The sequence below is a fragment of the Salarias fasciatus genome, assembly GCF_902148845.1.
Source record: "Salarias fasciatus chromosome 7 unlocalized genomic scaffold, fSalaFa1.1 super_scaffold_4, whole genome shotgun sequence".
Taxonomy (NCBI): Eukaryota; Metazoa; Chordata; class Actinopteri; order Blenniiformes; family Blenniidae; genus Salarias; species Salarias fasciatus.
Window position 1 is genome coordinate 2,571,091 of NW_021941229.1, and position 19,054 is coordinate 2,590,144.

At 43.4% G+C, this 19,054-nt stretch overlaps 1 protein-coding gene across 1 annotated transcript; it reads left to right on the forward strand.

Annotated features, from left to right (window-relative positions):
* The first annotated feature begins 15,197 nt into the window (after nucleotides 1-15,197).
* LOC115383384 (semaphorin-4E-like) lies at nucleotides 15,198-17,246 on the forward strand. The gene has a single exon (XM_030085565.1). It carries the CDS (start codon nucleotides 15,198-15,200, stop codon nucleotides 17,244-17,246), a length of 2,049 nt encoding a protein of 682 aa, XP_029941425.1.
* The last annotated feature ends 1,808 nt before the right edge of the window (nucleotides 17,247-19,054 follow it).

The following is a 19,054-nucleotide window of genomic DNA, read 5'->3' on the forward strand; positions in this document are numbered from 1 at the left end:
GTTTGACACTTAAAGTTACTACACCCCATTAGATTATAGCCCCCTTGTCTCTGTGTAAAGAGCTTTTGGATCTTCTCCGGGAGTGCATTTTTATTTGCTTTAAATAAAAGTTGAGCAGTGCAGAAGTCAACTAAATCATAAAATTTTAATATTTTTGAATTTAGAAACAATTTATTAGTATGTTCACAATAACCTACCTTATTTATTATTCTTATCGCTCATTTTTGGAGTATAACCAGGGGGTGCAGTAAACTTTTATAGTTATTACCCCAGACTTCGATACAATACATCAAGTATGGCAAAACCAGTGAGCAATATAATAGATGTAGTGCATTATAATCTAAATAGTATTTTGCTTTATTTATAATTGCGATACATTTGGAAATCTTACCTTGTATGTGTCTTATATGCGGTTTCCAGCTTAGTTTACTGTCAATAAATATCCCTAAGAATTTCATTTCTGAAGCAACATCCAACCCGTAACCATCAATTTTCACTTGGCATGAGTTGTCAGTGTAATTGCTGAAGAACATAACTTTAGTTTTACTTAAATTCAAGGATAATTTATTTATATCCATCCATGTTTTTATCTTTAATACTTCACTATTTATATTGTGTATTAAATCATTATAGTCGTCATTAGAGTAGAATATATTGGTGTCATCCGCGAACAAAACTAACTGTATTAATTTAGATACATTGAAAATATCATTTATATACAAAAGAAACAACTTTGGACCCAGCACCGAACCCTGAGGAACCCCACAACCAATGTCCAAACACCCAGATGCAAACTCACCCATCCTCACATACTGCCTTCTTCCCGTTAAATAACTTTGAATCCAACTCAAAGCCACTCCCCTAATGCCATACCTTTCCAGTTTTTTTAATAAAATATCATGATTAATTGTATCGAAAGCCTTTTTCAGATCAATTAAAATTCCTACCGAATGTTTCTTTTTATCTAAACTATGAGTAATTTGTTCCACTGCATCAATTATGGCCATTGATGTCGACCTTGCTGCTCTAAAACCATATTGCCCTTCATTAATTAAATTGTGTTTAGTAATGAAATTCTCTAATTTACTGTTGTACAGTTTCTCCAATATTTTTGGAAAACTGGGGGAGCAGAGAGACAGGCCTGTAGTTTGTGAAGATGTGTCTGTTTCCATTTTTATACAATGGTAATACTTTTGCAACTTTCATTTTGCTCGGAAATGGTCCTGTTTGGAAAGACATGTTACATATATATGTTATTGGTTTGGAAATACTATGTATAAGTTTTTTCACTAATGCCATATTAATTTCAAAGCAATCCGTAGAATACTTATTCTTACATTTGTTCACAACATCTATTACTTCTTCCTCCGTTACTCCTGCCAAAAACATTGTCTTAGAATTGTTGTCTACCAATAACTCTGCTTGATTATTATGACATTTAGGAATTTTTTCTGCCAGATCCGAACCAACATTTACAAAAAAAATGATTGAAACGATCCACCACATCATTCATATTGTTAATCTCAGAGTCCTCATTAATAAAATAGTTTGGATATGAATTACTATTATTTTTATCCCCTTTAATAACGGTATTTAATATTTCCCAGACCCCCTTAGTGTTATTTTTATTTTTTTCAAGTAATTTATTATAGTATAATTTCTTGCTATTTCTCAATATATCAGTTTGTTTTTATATTTTTTATATCTAAGTTCATATTCTTCAGTCTTGTGTCTTAAAAATTGTCGATATAAATTATTTTTCTTTTTACAAGCGTTTCGCAATGCTTTAGTTAGGTCGGAGCCTCGTGTCTGTCGCTGTCTGCTGGAGAGCGGCGATCAGGTGGAGGGGAGAAAAGCGAGGCCACACAGATCACTCCCAGGGAAAGCAGCAGCTCATTGCCTTCTGATTATAACGTAAACCGGGGAATCAACTCAGAGCCAGGCTTTAAATTTAGTTCTTTCAAAGAAGGGTAAACAAAAACGCTACTTTGCAATCTCATTCACTTTAATGAAAGATTGGTAAATTACGAAACGCCACAAAGGCAAGGTTGCTGAAAAACAATCATTCCTCCAGGAGCCGAGCGAGCACCTTGACGACGGGCGCTCGTCCTTGCTGCAGGTCTCCTCTCACAAACGGTGCTGTCTTGTCTGCCCGCGGTCATGTTTTGTGATGGATGTGAACCCCTCAGCGATCAGACGCGTCGCCGTGGTTTAAGCCTGATCACAGGCCTGACTGTTCTCCTCGTCGTCTCCCTCGCAGGCCTGCTGATAGGATCGGGCTGTGCGCTCTACCCGCCGGGCTGGGACAGCGAGGAGGTACAACAGACCTGCAGCAACAGCTCAAACCAGGTCCGGCTCGGTAAGAGGTCTGCACTCAAGATCCACCACACACACACCCACGCCCACGCAGTCTGAATGCACTGCTTATTGGATAGAAGCATGTGTGGTGGACTGAACATTTGCACTCATGCACTGCTGTTACATCAGATCTCAGCTGGACGGTGGACAGTCCATCACAGGGTCAATGCAGAGAGACAATCACGCACACTTAAATTCCTGCGCAATACAGAGTCACCGGGTCGTTCCAAACATATGTCTTTGTAGCCGAGCAGAGAAAACTTGCGTTTGCACAGGAAGAACATGCAGAGTTCCCACAGAAAGGTCTTCAAATCCATACATGATTTGGCACCCATTTTCAAACTCTATGTTGCATTTTGACGTCCGTTTCCACAACAGAAGTTGCTCTGAGCAAATGTGACTTTTAGAAAATGGCTCTCAAAGTGAAACTTTCTGAAAACACTAATAAGTGGACAAAAACAATGTTTCCTGTGTCATGACTCCCAGTCCACCTTCTCCTGGTACGTGGTGGTTTTATGGTCGAGTCACCGCCAGTAGCAGTCTCATTTAGCCATCGGTCCACATAGATGTCGGTGTACCCGCCTCTGTTAATTTTACACAGTTTTCAGTCTTTCTGCTGATCCCATCTAAACGGACATCATTTTGAAGACGTTGCTGTGTCAATGCGAAACTTTTCCAGAATCGTAACAATGCGTTTTCACTTGAAATGCTGTTTAAACAGGCTCCACGTTCATCAGGTCTGAGACGATAACAGAGCTCATCCTGAGCATAACCTCCAAGAAATGTTTCCTCTTCGCTTTGTGAAAGCTGCTGGAAGTTAATGGAATGCGGCCGAGTCTGGAGACTCGCTGCTAAATTCAGACTGTTGCAGGAGACTTCTCCCAAACATCCCCCCGTCTGGAACTTGCTCAACGTTCTTGGTCCCAGAACAGACGAATCAATGAACAAGTGTGAAGCTGTGAGCACGGACTTTTTACATCAGACATTTTTTTTATATATATTTTTTGAAAGCAGGCACAACTCTCTGGTGCTGTCGTATATCGAAGAGATATGAATTCTTGGTGTTTAAAATGCATGATAAGAATTCAACAGAACCTTCAGCGGCCGACGATTTCCGAAGTGTTTTATAGCTATAAATACGGTATGTGCCGAGAAGAAGCTGACGCTGGATTTGTGCTCTGTATGCAGCTGGCTTTATCGGTACTATCTCGCAGACCGTAATGTGCTACTTCATCAGACACTGGGGAGGTGGGAGGGCCTTTCACACCGCCAGCTCTCTGCTTCTTGCTGTGAGTCAAACGTCACTGTTTGCCAAACATAAAATATGGACCTCAATTAAAATCATTAAGAGAAACAACGACGATTTAGTGTCAGTTTGGTTCAAGGAAACAGAAACTTCATTCTCATGTTTCTTCTCACTCTGGATGATTTTTCGTTATTGTGCAGAGCTGACATTTTGACCCGAGGGTGGCACAAGCACAAAAACTCATTTAGTTTTGGAAATGAAAAGACTCATCCTTCTTGAAGAGTGAATTTTATCAGGGAATGTCTCCTCCATCAATTCAATCTCAGGGAAAATGACAATTCTCCCTTGATGGTGGTTTATAGCAGTGGTCAACAGGGTCGGAAAACAATAAATTCAGACTAAATGGATCAGGAATGTGCAGACAATTCCGAATAATTGACACATCACAGCACCAAAAAGAACACAGCAAAAACTAAATATGGACCAAATAAATCAAGCAGACATAGGCTACAGCGGAGAGGAAAAAAGCTTCGAACAGGAAAAAACCTCTCGGGATGCAGACTCTGAGGTGGCGGCCATCTGTCTCTACCGGTTGGGGTTATCGAATTGTATGGAGAGAAAAAAGAGGGACTGAGAAACAGCAAACAGAAAAATAGTTAAAGTGAAGCAAACTGATGGGACCAGGACCCACAGATTAGGAACATTTAGCTCCACATAAAACTGTCATCCAACCGTGAGGTGTGAACGTGTGGAGCAGGTTCGTGATAAATGGATTCAGGTTCTGCAGCACTTTTCAGCTTGAGCAGCGCTACAGTGCTTTACACTGCCAATGACAGGCACCCATTCACACACACCAGTGGAGGCGCCTGCCATGCAAGGTGCTCCACTTGTGGGTGCCGTTGTTTTTTTCTGTAATCGATCCATGAACACAAAAAAGGAGTGTTTTCAAAAAGTTCTGTTTTCAGTGGCTCTGATCACTGTTGGTGTGTAAACAGACATCCAGAACACGACCAAAGGTTTGTGTTTACACTTGAAAAGGTTGACGTATAAACCGGGCCTTATTTGATGGTCACATACAATCTCACAAAATCCCAACTGGATCAGATCAATAAAATTACAGCAATGAAACTTAAAAATAACAACTTCCTTTGTTTTAAAGTACAAGATCTATGAGCACATTTAATGCTGCAGAATGTCCAGAAGGAATGAGGGACAACTGTCTTTGTTGTAAATAGTAAATCTATCGTTGAATAACATTAACCTCTGATCTAAACCTAAAGCAGCTCTACTAAGAACATGGTCCAGCGTGACCCAAGCAGGGTAAACATAAGTCTCATCAAATAGGGGACGCTTCATCCCTCATCTTGAAAGCATAGACTGTGTTGGCCAGTGAGTCAGACTGGTCATTACGTCCACTGATGTTCTATCCCACTTTATCTGGCTCAGGGCTGTGCTGTGCTGATTCCAGCAGTCTGTGGACTGAAGCAGGGCCAACGTTTAACGGACTGTCCTGACATAGTGCATTTTCACTGCTTCATCAGTCTCAGAGCACTTTACACTGGAAGTCACCTTGCTCAGCGAAGGCTGCCATGCTCTGCCTGCAGTGTCATCGATGATGTGGTGCAGAAACTACAATCTGTCTCACCTGATGCACCGATCTTTGTATTGGGTGATTTTAACCATGACTCCCTTAAAAAGACACTACCTGACTTTTATCAATATGTAACCTGTCCAACCAGGCGGGGGATCACAATTGTGTGCATCTTCTGCCTACATGCAAGACTGTATTACACAGGGAAAAGGTCCACACAAGAGAGATGAAGGACTGGACTGAGGAGGCTGTACAATGCCTACAAGGATGTTATGATTGCACTGACTGGGATATGTTCAAAGAAGCCTGTGGAGAGGATCTTGATGAACTTGCCGACGTCATCTGTTCATATACCGCTTTTTGCAGAGACATGATAATTCCCTGCAGGCGTGTAAAAGTGTTTCCAAATAACAAGCCATGGATCACCCAGTCGGTTAAGGCTAGTATACAGGCTAAGAGACTGGCCTTTAAGCAAGGAGCAGCCTCCGAGCTGCACACAGCCACTAAGGAGGTGAAAACAGGCATCTTAAAAGCAAAGCAGGACTACAAACGGAAACTGGAGAACAAGATGGCTATGAATAATCTTGGATCTCCTTGGTCAAGCATGAAAGCCACTGCAGGCCTCCAACACTCCAAAACCAGTAGTATCACCTCTTTAGATGGTTTTGAGTCAGACCTTGAATTTGCAAATGCACTGAATTGTTTTTATACACGTTTTGATACTTTTGATTTTAGTCAGGAAATACAGGAAGTGAGTCATGAAGTAAGAGACGATCAGCACTTTTTTATTTCCTCGAAGGATGTTGAAAAATCCTTCTGTTCCCTCAAACCAAACCAAAGCTATGGTCCTGATACCATCTGCGGCCGCTTGTTGAAATCTTGTGCACAGGAACTGAGTTCTATTTTTCAGCACATTTTTAATCAGTCTCTAAAGAGGCAGCATGTGCCAAGAGTCTGGAAGGATGCTGTTGTCATCCCTGCCCCCAAAATTACTTTTCCTAAAACCCTCAATGATTTTCGACCAATCGCACCGACATCGATTGTAATGAAATGTTTCGAGAAAATTGTCAGATCTGAAATTCTGAAGTATACTGAGCATGATCTTGATCCTATGCAATTTGCTTATAGATCTAACAGGGGGAGAAGATGCTACAGTCACTCTATTACATTTGCTTTTTAAACATCTGGAGGGGATAGGAACACATGCAAGACTCTTATTTATTGATTTTTCATCTGCTTTTAATACGATCCAACCCCATGTTTTAGCCTCAAGGCTTTTAGACCATTTTAACATTAGTCACAATCTTGTGGGCTGGATTCTGAACTTTTTAACTGACAGGACACAGAAAGTGAGAGTGAATGGAACTGTCTGGGATCAGGTTACATCCTCCACTGGATCCCCACAGGATGTGTGTTTCTCCTCTCCTGTTCATTCTGTATACAAACATGTGCCGCAGCAGCAGAGAGGACAGAACTATTTTAAAAGGAACCCCGACTATAATGATAAATTTGCTCTATGTGGTTCAGCTTGCTGTCAGTAACATATCTATGAATAATTTAAAAAAATATATACATTCAGTTAACTATATTTTAACAAAGTTTATTTCGCACGGAGGCCGCCATTGTTGTGCACGTTGCAAAGCATTCTGGGTAGTGACGTCACAAAGTTGTTTCACCTCTCAGCAGTGTTTTTAGGAGTGATCTGTTCACAGCTTTATAAGCATGAGTGTTCAACCCTTTCAATTCAAACCAACACGAAACCAAATACAGAGCGAGGACGAAAATGAAAGTAACAGAGGAGATGACGATACAAATGGTAGCTATCAAGAGGAAGAGAGAGTCGGTCACAGCCGCTGGTGCCTTTGTGGATGCTGCCTCTCAGTGGCAACCGAGAGAGAGCGTCTGCTGCAAAGAGCTCAATTTTCTTTCTGTCGCTGTTCATGGTACTTATTTACTTTATATCGTCACGATTAACATAATTAACACAAAAATGACAAACGGAGATGGTTGCTCTCTCTACTTTACCATAGATCTCCCCTGTGTCACAGCGCATCCAAACTTTCAGGCTGTCTGCATAAACCCGGACGTCTTGTGGGCCCCGGCCAGCAGGGCCGGGGTGGGGCTGAAATTCAGCCCGGGAGCGTCGTGTGGAGACGCGTTTTATCTGAGGAGCGGGCGGGCGGGGTGGGGGGGGTGGGGTAGGTGCGGTCATACTTCGGTTTGCGGAGCGGGAGCAAATATATAACATACCGGAGAGCGGCCACGCACACGGCCGGGAGAGCACACACAAATCTTGTGTTATCATTTAAAATCTGGCACGGCGGCCTAATAACAGACAGTGTTCTTACCATATTTAACAGTCCAGAACACTCCACATCACGGCCCTGTCCGGATTCTCCTCCTCCTCCCTGTTTCAGCTGAGCGTCACTTGCTGGTGTTATTCGGACTCGTTTTGAGTCATCATCGCGTTCCCCTTCCTTCTTTTTAAAAAATGACAGTAAATTTAACTGTCTTTTAGACATGTTTGATTCGCCCTTTGCTTACTCTCTTCATGAATAATCTCAGATGCAACAACTTCCTGTCAGAGGCGGGTTTGATTCACTGCGTCAGCAGATCTGCGGCTCTTTTAAATGACTTATTTTTTTAACCTTTAATTGTATTAAACAATTTGAAATTAATAACAGTTGTTCTGTGAATTAATGTTAGAATATTATTATTTTATGCAGTTAACGTGATTTCTGAGCACAGGTATGGGGAGCTGAACTCTCCCACAGGCATCTTCCCACTCTTTTCTTAATTTTCTCTCCTTAGGAGAGCTGTGGATGCTCACCACACTTCTTTTAATTCCCTTGTTTTCAAAATTACATCCAAAAGTGACGCAATGTGGCATTTTGTTCAGTTGTAGCTGACGAGAGAAGTAATTTGTGAGTAATTTGTGGCTTTGCTCGGTGAACAGACAACTACCTGACGTCATCACTCCCAGAATGCATTGCGCGGCCAAAACATGGCCGCCACCATGTAAGCAATAATCCTATAAACGAGTGGCATTTTATAACTTATGCATTATGTTTATACTTTTCTAACAACGTATTTTAAGTGTAGACATCAGCGACAACATTTGTAGAGCTAATAGACATTTTAATCGGGGTTCGCTTTAAAGTTTGCAGATGACACAGTTACTGTTGGCTGGTTGAAAAACAACGAGACGAGCCATGGCCCGGTGGTTGATGATTTTCTGGATTGGTGCAGTAAATCTTTCCTTGAGATGAATATCTCCAAAACAAAAGACATGATCATCGACTTTCGGAAAAACAGGCCTCCCAATCCAGAGGCCACGGTTTTAAAGGGTCAGACAGTGGATTGTGTTAACACATACAAATATCTCGGAACCATCATCGACAATGAACTGAAATTTGAAGCAAACTGTGAAGCTGTGTGTAAAAAGGACGCCAGCGCCTGTTTTGTCTGAGAAAACTGTCCATTTTTAACATTGATAGGACTATGTTGATCCTGTTTTATCGTGCTTTTATCGAATCGGTTTTATCCTTTTGTCTTGTTTCATGGTTTGGAAATGTGTCCTTAAAAAACAAAAAGTATTTACACCAAATCGTTACATGGTCCAGCAAGCTGACTGGAGAGTCTCAGCTTCACCCACAATTCCTGTACACCAAACAGTTACAGAGAGAGCAAACTCTGTTGTAAGAGACGACTCCACCCTCTGAACGGTGAATTTCAGCTGCTCCCTTCAGGTCGGAGCTTCAGGGTACCCGCCTGTAAAACTGAACGCTATAAAAGCAGCTCTGTACCAGCAGCAATCTGTGCTCTAAACAAATGAGAGGAACTGAAATATAACTAATATAGTTACTTTTTGAATGGCTTCTCTCATCTTAATCTCATGGATGGCACTTCCTTATTTAGCGGGGTCTGACATGTTTTCAGCCATTTTTTTTTGTTATTCATTATTTAGGGTTTCATTGGGGCTATCTCCTTGGTTTTAGCTGCAGCACTGTCGTCTCTTTGTCTTGTCTCGTGTTGTTTTTAGGTGTGTGTTATAAAATGGGAAGACTCACTCACTGTAAGCTGAATTTACCTAAGGGTACAATAAATATTTTTGAATCTTGAATCTTGGGGCTCCGTCTCCACTGGAGCTTTGTGGGGTTCAGTGTCTTGACCTCAGAACCACATGAGCATGCAGACTGTTGAAGAAAAAAAAGACAACAAGCCTGTAATCTAATTCTCGCTGCCATGAGAAAATACAATATCACCATCAAAACAAATATAGCACCTGGGAGGACACTCTGGCTGGGGCTAATTCAAGCACTTTGGGCCCCTGATGCATGGCAATGTTTTCAGGTGAAAACTTGGATTATGTTTTGGTCCTCAGGGCCACAGAAAACAAGACTTTTTAAAAAGCTCCAGCTATGTCTGTATGTGAATGGGGTGAACACAACATCCTGACACAAACAACAACACAAAATAAAACATTTCCACAGTTTATCATTGTTCGTAAGAACTTTGGATCTCTGGTTTTCATTGAGATTTCCTGTTTGAGTGAACAAGTGTTATGGAAATGATGATTATTACAAAGCCTGTTTGTCTTCTGTACTAATGATGTGTTCAATGTGCTTGTTCAAAACTGCAATTATTTCAGTTTCGCCTCATTGATGGTGACGCCAATAGTGAGTTTCACTCAGAAGATGAGTTGAAGTTCTCCTACACTCATTTGTCCCTTGCTTTTTATTCATGTGGAGCATCGCCAGTCCTCCATCATTGCATAGCGGCATATTAACTGCATGCATGTTCAAGATGGAAATGATCACGGTCCTTGGAATGAAAAAAAAAAAATCCAAGTTAGTGCTTTGACTGAACATAAAAGGTTCATTTTGCATAATTAGTTAAAGCGATACTTCAACATTTTGGCAAATTGGCCCATCTAGGGCAATTCGGTAGTCATTTAGAACAGCCTAATTACTGTTTTTGTGAGGGCGAGCTGTTGTTTATTCAGCGGTGGGTCTGAGGAGAGCTTCACTGCAGACATAATGGAAGTGGATGGTACAGTTGCTTCCCTCGTGAAACTCATCAAATACACAATCCAACAACCCCAAAACATTCAGGTGGACACGTTATAATCCGCACATTCACTACGCTGTGAAATATTAATGCAGAATTACGAGATTGAGCGTTTTTTGCGAAGATTGCTAAAACGGAACTACTTACTAAACATGGCGTCTGGGCGTAGTGATTTAAAACGAAAAAGTAGTTCCCAGTATTTGCTTCAATGTCGTAACGCTACAATATTATTTGTTGGTGTTTCACAGCGTAGTGAATGTGCGGATTATAACGTGTCCACCCGAGTGTTTTGGTGTTGTTGGATTGTGTATTTGATGAGTTTGACGAGGGAAGCAACTGTACCATCCACTTCCATTATGTCCACAGTGAAGCTCTCCTCAGACCCACCGCTGAATAAACAACAGCTCGCCCTCACAAAAAAAGTAATTAGGCTGTTCTAAATGACTACTGAATTGCCCTAGATGGGCTAATTTGCCAAAATGTTGACGTATCGCTTTAATAAATACTCCAGAAGATGCAAAGCCAGTTTTTCATTAATTCAGATACCAAGAAAAAAAATGCAAGACTCAGACAAAGAAGTATTTTCAGACATTCAATGTGAGTCGCTAATGTGACGCTTCATCGTTTGACCACCCGGGCTGTTAATTAGATAACTGTATTCAGGCAGAACATTTGATGCCTATAATGAGAAGTCAGGATGTCCATCACGATGTTTTCCAAAACTGTCATGTGCTGTTTAATAATGTGCATAATTCCCTCTGAGGATTAAGGAAAATGTGGATATTCTACTTTCCTTTTGGGCTGGTTCTGCATTTTGAAGAGTCTGCACTGAGCATTTGGCACCTACCAGACTGTTTGAGAGAGAAGGTTAACTATGTTAGATGCGTCTGTGACAATGACAGTGACTCTTTTTCACAAGAGGAGGGGAAATGTCAAAACCACAACAGAAATTTTGAGCGTCTGAGGATCTGTGTGCTTTGTGTGACGTTGGCTCAAAGGCAAGTACAGACTCTCGTTCTCTCTTTCTTTCATTCTCAGCAATCCTGTTGAAATATCTTATACACTATTAAGCGCTAATATCTGACTTTTAACAATTAAAAACTACCATAAATGTAACTTAAAAGCTTTTTTTAGAATCTAGGAAAGTTTGTTTGGAGTAAAACATGCCTTACATGCCCAAAGAAATGTTTGAGTGAAGGTGTACTCGTAAAGTTCAAATTTCTCTCAAATCCTGGAAAACAATCTTCTAAATGGGCAGTCCAGCTGAGTAATAAAGAGAGCACAGCTCCCCACCTAAATGTTTTCATAAAACAGCATAAGTGACTGTAATCTGCAACTTTGGTCATTTCTTTAAGCGTCTTCCAAATCAACAATGAATAAATTACATGAATTTGGGATGTGGAACCACATAGAGTCTTTTTGCACGAGAAAGGATTTTAGCCATTTGATTTTAAAAGTTCCCACCATGGCTTCAAAGTCTCGATCAGGGGTCGCCAACCTTTTTGTCATGGAGTGCCAGTTTTCTCATCAATGTGTGTGCCATTATCAACTAAAACGCAAGTTAACACAAAATACAAAAAGATTTCCAACATACCTGGAAATGTATTCCATTCAGATAAAGCAGATACAAACATATCTTTAAAGATATTTTTTCTGTTACTCCAAAAAGTGCTTTCATCAACTTTGTGTTTTGTGCATGCTCATGTTTCGAATTAACTGGTGCCCGTGTTAACTTGTGACCAATAGATGAATGAGACTTGAAGTCGATCTAGCGAACGTCGGTTTTCTACAGTTACAGTGAATGTATAAGTTTAAAGTCTTTTATGAGTCTTTAACAGCTGCTGTTATCAGCATGTGTTTACACAGAAGTCCGCCGTCACTCGTTAACACGGGAACCAGTTAATCCATAACACCGGCGGGGCGATCGCTCGTTTTTTGCTATGGAGCTCTTTAAACAACTCGCTGTAGCGCAATTTGCTTCCATTTTTTCTCTCCAGTGTTTTTTCTCTCGGGGTTTTTATTAAAAAGATGTTTTTCTGCTTGTTTTTGACAGTCCTGTTTCCCGTTTACTGCGCACGTCGTCACGTCACTACGTACGGGGGCGCGCATGCGGAACAAATAATCCCCCGTTTTTTCCCGCTCCGCTGTCAGGCAGCTTTTACATGAGACACGGAGCGGGTTATCGATCAGTCTACACCACCTCGTACAATCGGCTCCGAAATACAATCCGCTCAGAGTGAAGCAGATCCACTCGGACTTCTACATGACACATTATATGGGTGGCATGTAAACGTGCCCAGTGTTAGTGCCAGGTGGCACGCGTGCCAAGGGTTGCCGACCCCTGCATTGATTCCACCCTTATGGAATCAGCTAAAGCCTGCCAAAACAGCTAAAGCCTGAAAAGGATATGGCAGAGTTAGTAATAAATAAGATAAGACTTTAAAATAAAAAAGTAATATGAGGTAAAAGTTCATAATAAAATAGAATAAAATTACAAAAATGATGATGGGAATCAGAGGACTATAAAAGATCAGTTAAAAGCCTGGTTATGAAGGTGTGTTTTTAACCTCATTTTAAAAATATCAACAGTGTCTGCGGTCCTGAGGTTCTCCAGCAGGCTGTTCCAAAAAAAAAGCCGCCTCACCGTGGGTCTTGGTTCTGGTTTTAGGAACACACAGTAAGCCACTGCAATACGGTCAGAACAGATCAGCTAGATAAGAAGGCGCAAGGCCGTTAAGACATTTAAAAACTAATAAGAGAACTTTAAAATCCATGCTGAAGTGGACAGGGAGCCAATGCAGCGACTGTAGAACCGGTGTAATGTGGCCCCGCCCCCTGGTCCTCATCAGCACAGCGGCTGAGTTTTGTAATAATTGTAGGTTTGAAATATTTTTTCAAGGAAGACCAGAGAGTAACCTTGCTGGCAAGCTGAATTCTTGCGGAGTTTGTTCACACACCACGAGAAAAATGACACGTGAAGCAATTTGTTGCTTCACATGTCAAGATGGCTTTTGCCAGGTTAACCAGAGAGCAAGGCATTACAGTAATCTAACTGGCAATTATGAATGAATTGTTTTTAAGCAGTATTAGTGTTTTCGCTTTTAAATACTCCATTTTGAACCACATCTTCATTCTGTCCATCTCAAACAGTATTTAATCGACTTTATTGACTGAGTTCTCTCAGGTTTAAACTAGTTTTTAGCTTCATCATGGCAGGCTTTACTGTTTCAGCCCTGGATTGGATTTTCACCACACGTGGAAATGAAGGAGCATCTTGAAAGCCCGAGTCTCTCAGTCAGTGCAGGTTTACTTGACATTAAATGAACCATCAGACCGGAGTCGTCAGCATCTCTCCATCAGATGTGGCCAGTTGTCTGCCAGCAGGATCAGGACTTCTGAGGGGGACACCTGGGAACTGTGTCAGCCCTCAGTTTAAACCCCCAAGCTTCCCCTAAAAGATGAATGAATGATGAAAATGAAAGTGATTCCAGCTGAGAAGCTCTTCTCACTGTCCTCTAACAGAAGAATAAACCCTACTCAACATGTTACTTCGTCTTGGTTTGACTTCTCAGACAGTTTGAAAAGCTGAATGACGGCTTCTCGTGAGTGATCATGGAACATTAGCTGGAGGGTTAAAGCGTGTCCCAAGCTGTTTAATTTGACCAAGAAATCTAATTTCAAAACAACATTTGATGAAACAGCTGAGCAGGATTATCAATAATCAGTAGTAGGGCTGTGACGAGACACTCAGCTCAGGAGACGAGACGAGATTTCCACTTTGCTTTAAAGAAAACTAAAATGACAAAATATATGACTGGAAAAATAGACTATTTTTATTTAAACTTTACTTGAAACTTTATTTAAATTGCAGATCACGTCCATAAATCGAGTGAAAACTTTGAAGATAAAGAGTGTATTTGACTCTGCAGAAGCATTGTGTAAATTACAATACAGAGATTTCTCAACCCGATAGATTTTTGTTTTTTGTTTTGTTTTTGTCTTTCATATTGTGGCTTCTGATCTGTTTCAGAAACTATTTCAAAGATTTGTTCTGTTTTGAAAATCTGTTTTGCCCTCTATTTCAGATCCATTAACAGCATTTTAACGTTTGGGGAATGTAAAGTTTTGGGGAATGTAAAATGTAATGCACAAAATTTATTGTGAGCATTAAAAGGTTTAACTTTTAATACATTTAAGTGTATCATAATATTCTGTTCTCCAGGTGCTGCTGTGCTCTCCACAGAGGGAGGTTCTCCTGGTTGGGCTGTTGACTCCATGGCAACAGTTGCTAAGCAACCAGCTGAAAGGCAGGCAACATATGATGACATGACAGACTTCAAAGGCACATTCAGAAATCTATTGTCTGCAGCTGAGACCAGCCAGATTCTGTTCACTCAGCACTTAGCTCTAGTGAATACCAGACGTACCGGAGAGACTTCCAAACGACAGATTTTGTTCATTCAACACTTAACTCAGCGAATACCAGAAGTACAGGAGAGACTTCCAAACGACAGATTTTGTTCTTTCAACACTTAGCTCTAGCGAATATCAGAAGTACAGGAGAAGCTTCCAAACGACAAGATGAGGATTTTCAGTTTGCTGTGGATCGTCTTCACTGCTGTGACTATAGGCATTGCTGCATGTGTCACTCCCTACAGGAGTGTCCCATTCCAAAATGTCAACGGCAACCTGTTTCAGGAACCCACCTTTGGCGATTTGAGCTCGCTCACACTGAGAGAGGACATTGACCGGCTTATCCTTGGTGCCGGAGAGCAAATACTCACGCTCAGCTCAAAGAATGTCACCAAGAAAACTGGACAGGTGTCCTGGGAAAGCAGCGCGGATGAAAAATCCTTTTGCCAGACAAAGGGAAAGAGCAGAGAGAAATGTAAAAACTTCATCACGGCCACATACACCCTGAAAAGTGGAAAAATGCTTGTGTGTGGGACCAACGCCTTCAGCCCCTCATGTGACTACATGACAGTCACAGATGAAACCATCTCCCTGGATGGAAACCAGATGAGTGTGAAGGGAACAATACCGTTTGACCCCAGCGATCGATTCGCCTCCCTGATGAATGATGACACCCTGTTCTCTGCCACCTCTGCAAACTTTCTGGGTACAGAAATGGTGTTCCAGAAACATGGACCCATACCTGGACAGAACGCCATCAAGACTGAAATGAAGCAGTCTTTGCTCAGCGAACCCAACATGATTTCCGTCAACCTCGTTGAGGCCAGCAAGGACAGTGACAATGGAGAAGACGACCAAGTTTTCCTGTTTTTCACTGAGAAAGCCGTGGAAGAACAGCCTGCCGACCTCCTGGTCTCCAGGGTCGCTCGTGTGTGCAAGAGTGACCTTGGAGGCAAAAAAATTCTTCAAAAGAAGTGGTCGTCGTTTATCAAAGCCCGGCTGGACTGTCCGTTTGGAGACTCATCGGCCCTCGTGCAGGATGTTTTTCTTCTAAAGAGCCAAACCAACTGGAAGGACAGCATCTTTTACGCCACGTTTACGTCCAATCCGCAGCACTCTGGAGCCAGCAGCCATTCTGCTGTCTGTGCTTACAGACTGTCAGACGTAAACGACGTGTTTGCCGGGAGGTTTCTGGCTGAAACCCGCACTGGAGGCTGGGTTCCATACACCGGAGCGGTGCCGTCCCCTCGCCCTGGCTCCTGCATTAACGATGAAACGAGGGCTGCAGGCTTCAGCTCATCTTTGGACCTCCCAGACGATTACACGACGTTTGTGATAAACCATCCTCTGATGGAGGGGGTCGTCACACCCATCGGTGGAAAACCTCTGTTAGTCCAGTCATCAAGGAAGTTTTCCAAAATTGTGGTGGACCAAGTGACATCCCCGAAAGGAGAGCAGCACCAGATGCTGCTGATCGGCACAGAGTCCGGCTGGCTGCAGAAGGCCGTGAAGCTGGACGGCGAGGAGGGACGCATCGTGGAGGAGCTGCAGCTGTTTGAAGACCCGCTGCCTGTTGACTTCCTGCAACTGTCCACAACAGGTCAGCTGTACGGCGGCACCAGCAACGCCGTGGTGCAGGTGGACGTACGAGACTGCAGCCGCTACACGTCCTGTGACGACTGCATCCTCGCCAGGGACCCGTACTGTGGCTGGGACCGGATGGAAGGGAAATGTGCCTCTGCTGCTGGAACGTCTTCCTGGTTCCAGAGTCTGACAGATGGAGACACCAGCCTATGTCCAACTCCTGATGTGACAAAGGAACCAGAAGTTGTCGTACTCATCAAGGACAGAGCTCAGTTCCTGCCGTGTCACCCTGATACCAACCTCCCAACCAGCTGGCGCTTTGCTGACGACATCCTCCATCCTGGTCCTCGACTCACCCCAATCAGCCAGGGTCTCATCATCACACCCTCCTCTTCAGATGCTGGTCTTTACACCTGTGAGACGCTGCAGGACATCGGGGGCAGAATGCACCGAAGGACGGTCATCCAGTACCTGGTCCAGGTTCAGGACACCTGCAACCTGGCCCCAGTTCAGGAGACCAGCACCCCGGTAGTCCCAGTTCAGGACGCCAGCACCCCGGTAGTCCTGGTTCAGGACGCCAGCACCCCGGTAGTCCCGGTTCAGGACACCAGCACCCCGGTACTCCCGGTTCAGGACGCCAGCACCCCAGTAGTCCCGGTTCAGGACGCCAGCACCCCGGTAGTCCCGGTTCAGGACGCCAGCACCCCGGTGATCCCGGTTCAGGACGCCAGCACCCCGGTGGTCCCGGTTCAGGACGCCAGCACCCCGGTGGTCCCGGTTCAGGACGCCAGCACCCCGGTGGTCCCGGTTCAGGACGCCAGCACCACGGTCCCGGTTCAGGACAACAGGACCCTGGTCAGGACCCTGAAGGGGGCACTGATCACCCTGGTGGTCTTTACAGGTGTGGTGCTGATCTTCACTTTACTCTTGCTCCACCACTTGAAGAGCAGAAACCAGGGTAACAGTGAAGACAGTCCCGTTTGAGAGGAGACAGATGGAGAAAGACAGAAACAGAAGAAGAAGAAAATAAGAAAAAGAGAAAGAGAGAGAAGAGCAGGAGGAAGAAGAGGAGGAGGAAGCATGATGGACAGTGATTAGCGTTCTTGTCTCAGAGCAAGAAGGTCCTGGGTTCAGTGGGATGGGTGGGCGGGGTTGGGAGGGTTTCTTTAGAAATGTAATTTACGGTGGCCCTGAGGTGCAAAACACAACGCCAAATCAGAAAACACAACACAAAAAGACAAAACACAATGGCAAAAGAGAAAACGGAAATCGGGTGACATCAGTCGTCGCTGATTGGACGAAAGAACTGGTCCGTCCTTTGAATCAACCTCCCAACCAGCTGGCGCTTTGCTGACGACATCCTCCATCCTGGTCCTCGACTCATCCCAGTCAGCCAGGGTCTCATCATCACACCCTCCTCTTCAGATGCTGGTCTTTACACCTGTGAGACGCTGCAGGACATCGGGGGCAGAATGCACCGAAGGACGGTCATCCAGTACCTGGTCCAGGTTCAGGACACCTGCAACCTGGCCCCAGTTCAGGAGACCAGCACACCCGGTAGTCCTGGTTCAGGAGACCAGCACCCCGGTGGTCCTGGTTCAGGACAGCAGGACCCTGGTCCAGGTTCAGGACAGCAGGACCCTGGTAAGGACCCTGAAGGGGGCACTGATCACCCTGGTGGTCTTTACAGGCTTGGTGCTGATCTTCACTTTACTCATGTTCCACCACTTGAAGAGCAGAAACCAGGGTAACAGTGAAGACAGTCCTGTTTGAGAGGAGACACATGGAGAAAGACAGAAACAGAAGAAGAAGAAAATAAGAAAAAGAGAAAGAGAGAGAAGAGAAGGAGGAAGAAGAGGAGGAGGAAGCATGATGGACAGTAAGTCAGCTTAGTAGTTTTAGTCATCGTAGTTTTACTTTTAGTGGTTTTCTTCATCAGCAAACATAAAAATACAGAAAATGACAAAAAGACAAAAACAATGTGTCGTCTGCTCAGTATATTAACTCTTACACACAGCAAACAAAACACCAAATGTGTGTATTATGGATGCATGTTGAACTCTGTGTGCTTAGCTCTGGTTAAATCAGCTGGATTCAGGTCTTTAGTTATTCAGAACGTTGGGGTCTTGATGGCTCTTCTTCAGAAGGGGCTTCACCACCGCCGTTTTAAAGGCAGTGAGGAAGACATCGGTCTGAAGAGAGCAATTCATGATATTTAGAAACTGTTAAAAGTGGTGGGAATGGGATCTAAAAGGCAGGTTGTTGGTTTTACTTTGGAGAAAAATGGACCAAAAGTCATCAATCAATCAATCAAATCAATCTTTCAATCACTCTTCATTTGTAAAGCACTTTTCATATTCATAAGAACAACACGAAGTGCTGAACAGAAAAATCGGTCATAAAAACGAAAAAGAACAAAAACTACACCATCACACACGTGCGCACACACACACACACACACACACACAGACATCAGTCCCAGGTGTACACGCACACACATCAATTAAACACGTACAAACAGATACACCCCCATTTTGTGTTGCATGAAAGAGGAGACATTGCATGGTGCTGAGCATCATGGGAAACACCACCAGTCGGGCCGCCCACACTGGGAGAAGTCAAAGGTCATTCAGACTGGGGCTCCAGCGCCCAGCACCCTACCCCGCCAGACTAAGGGAACCCGAGCACAGTAACCCCAGCAGAGGACCGGATCCAGCCCTCGGTGTGGAGGACCCCCCTCAGGAAACACTGGAGTTAAACTGCTAAGAACTTAAGAGGGTGTGATACAAAGT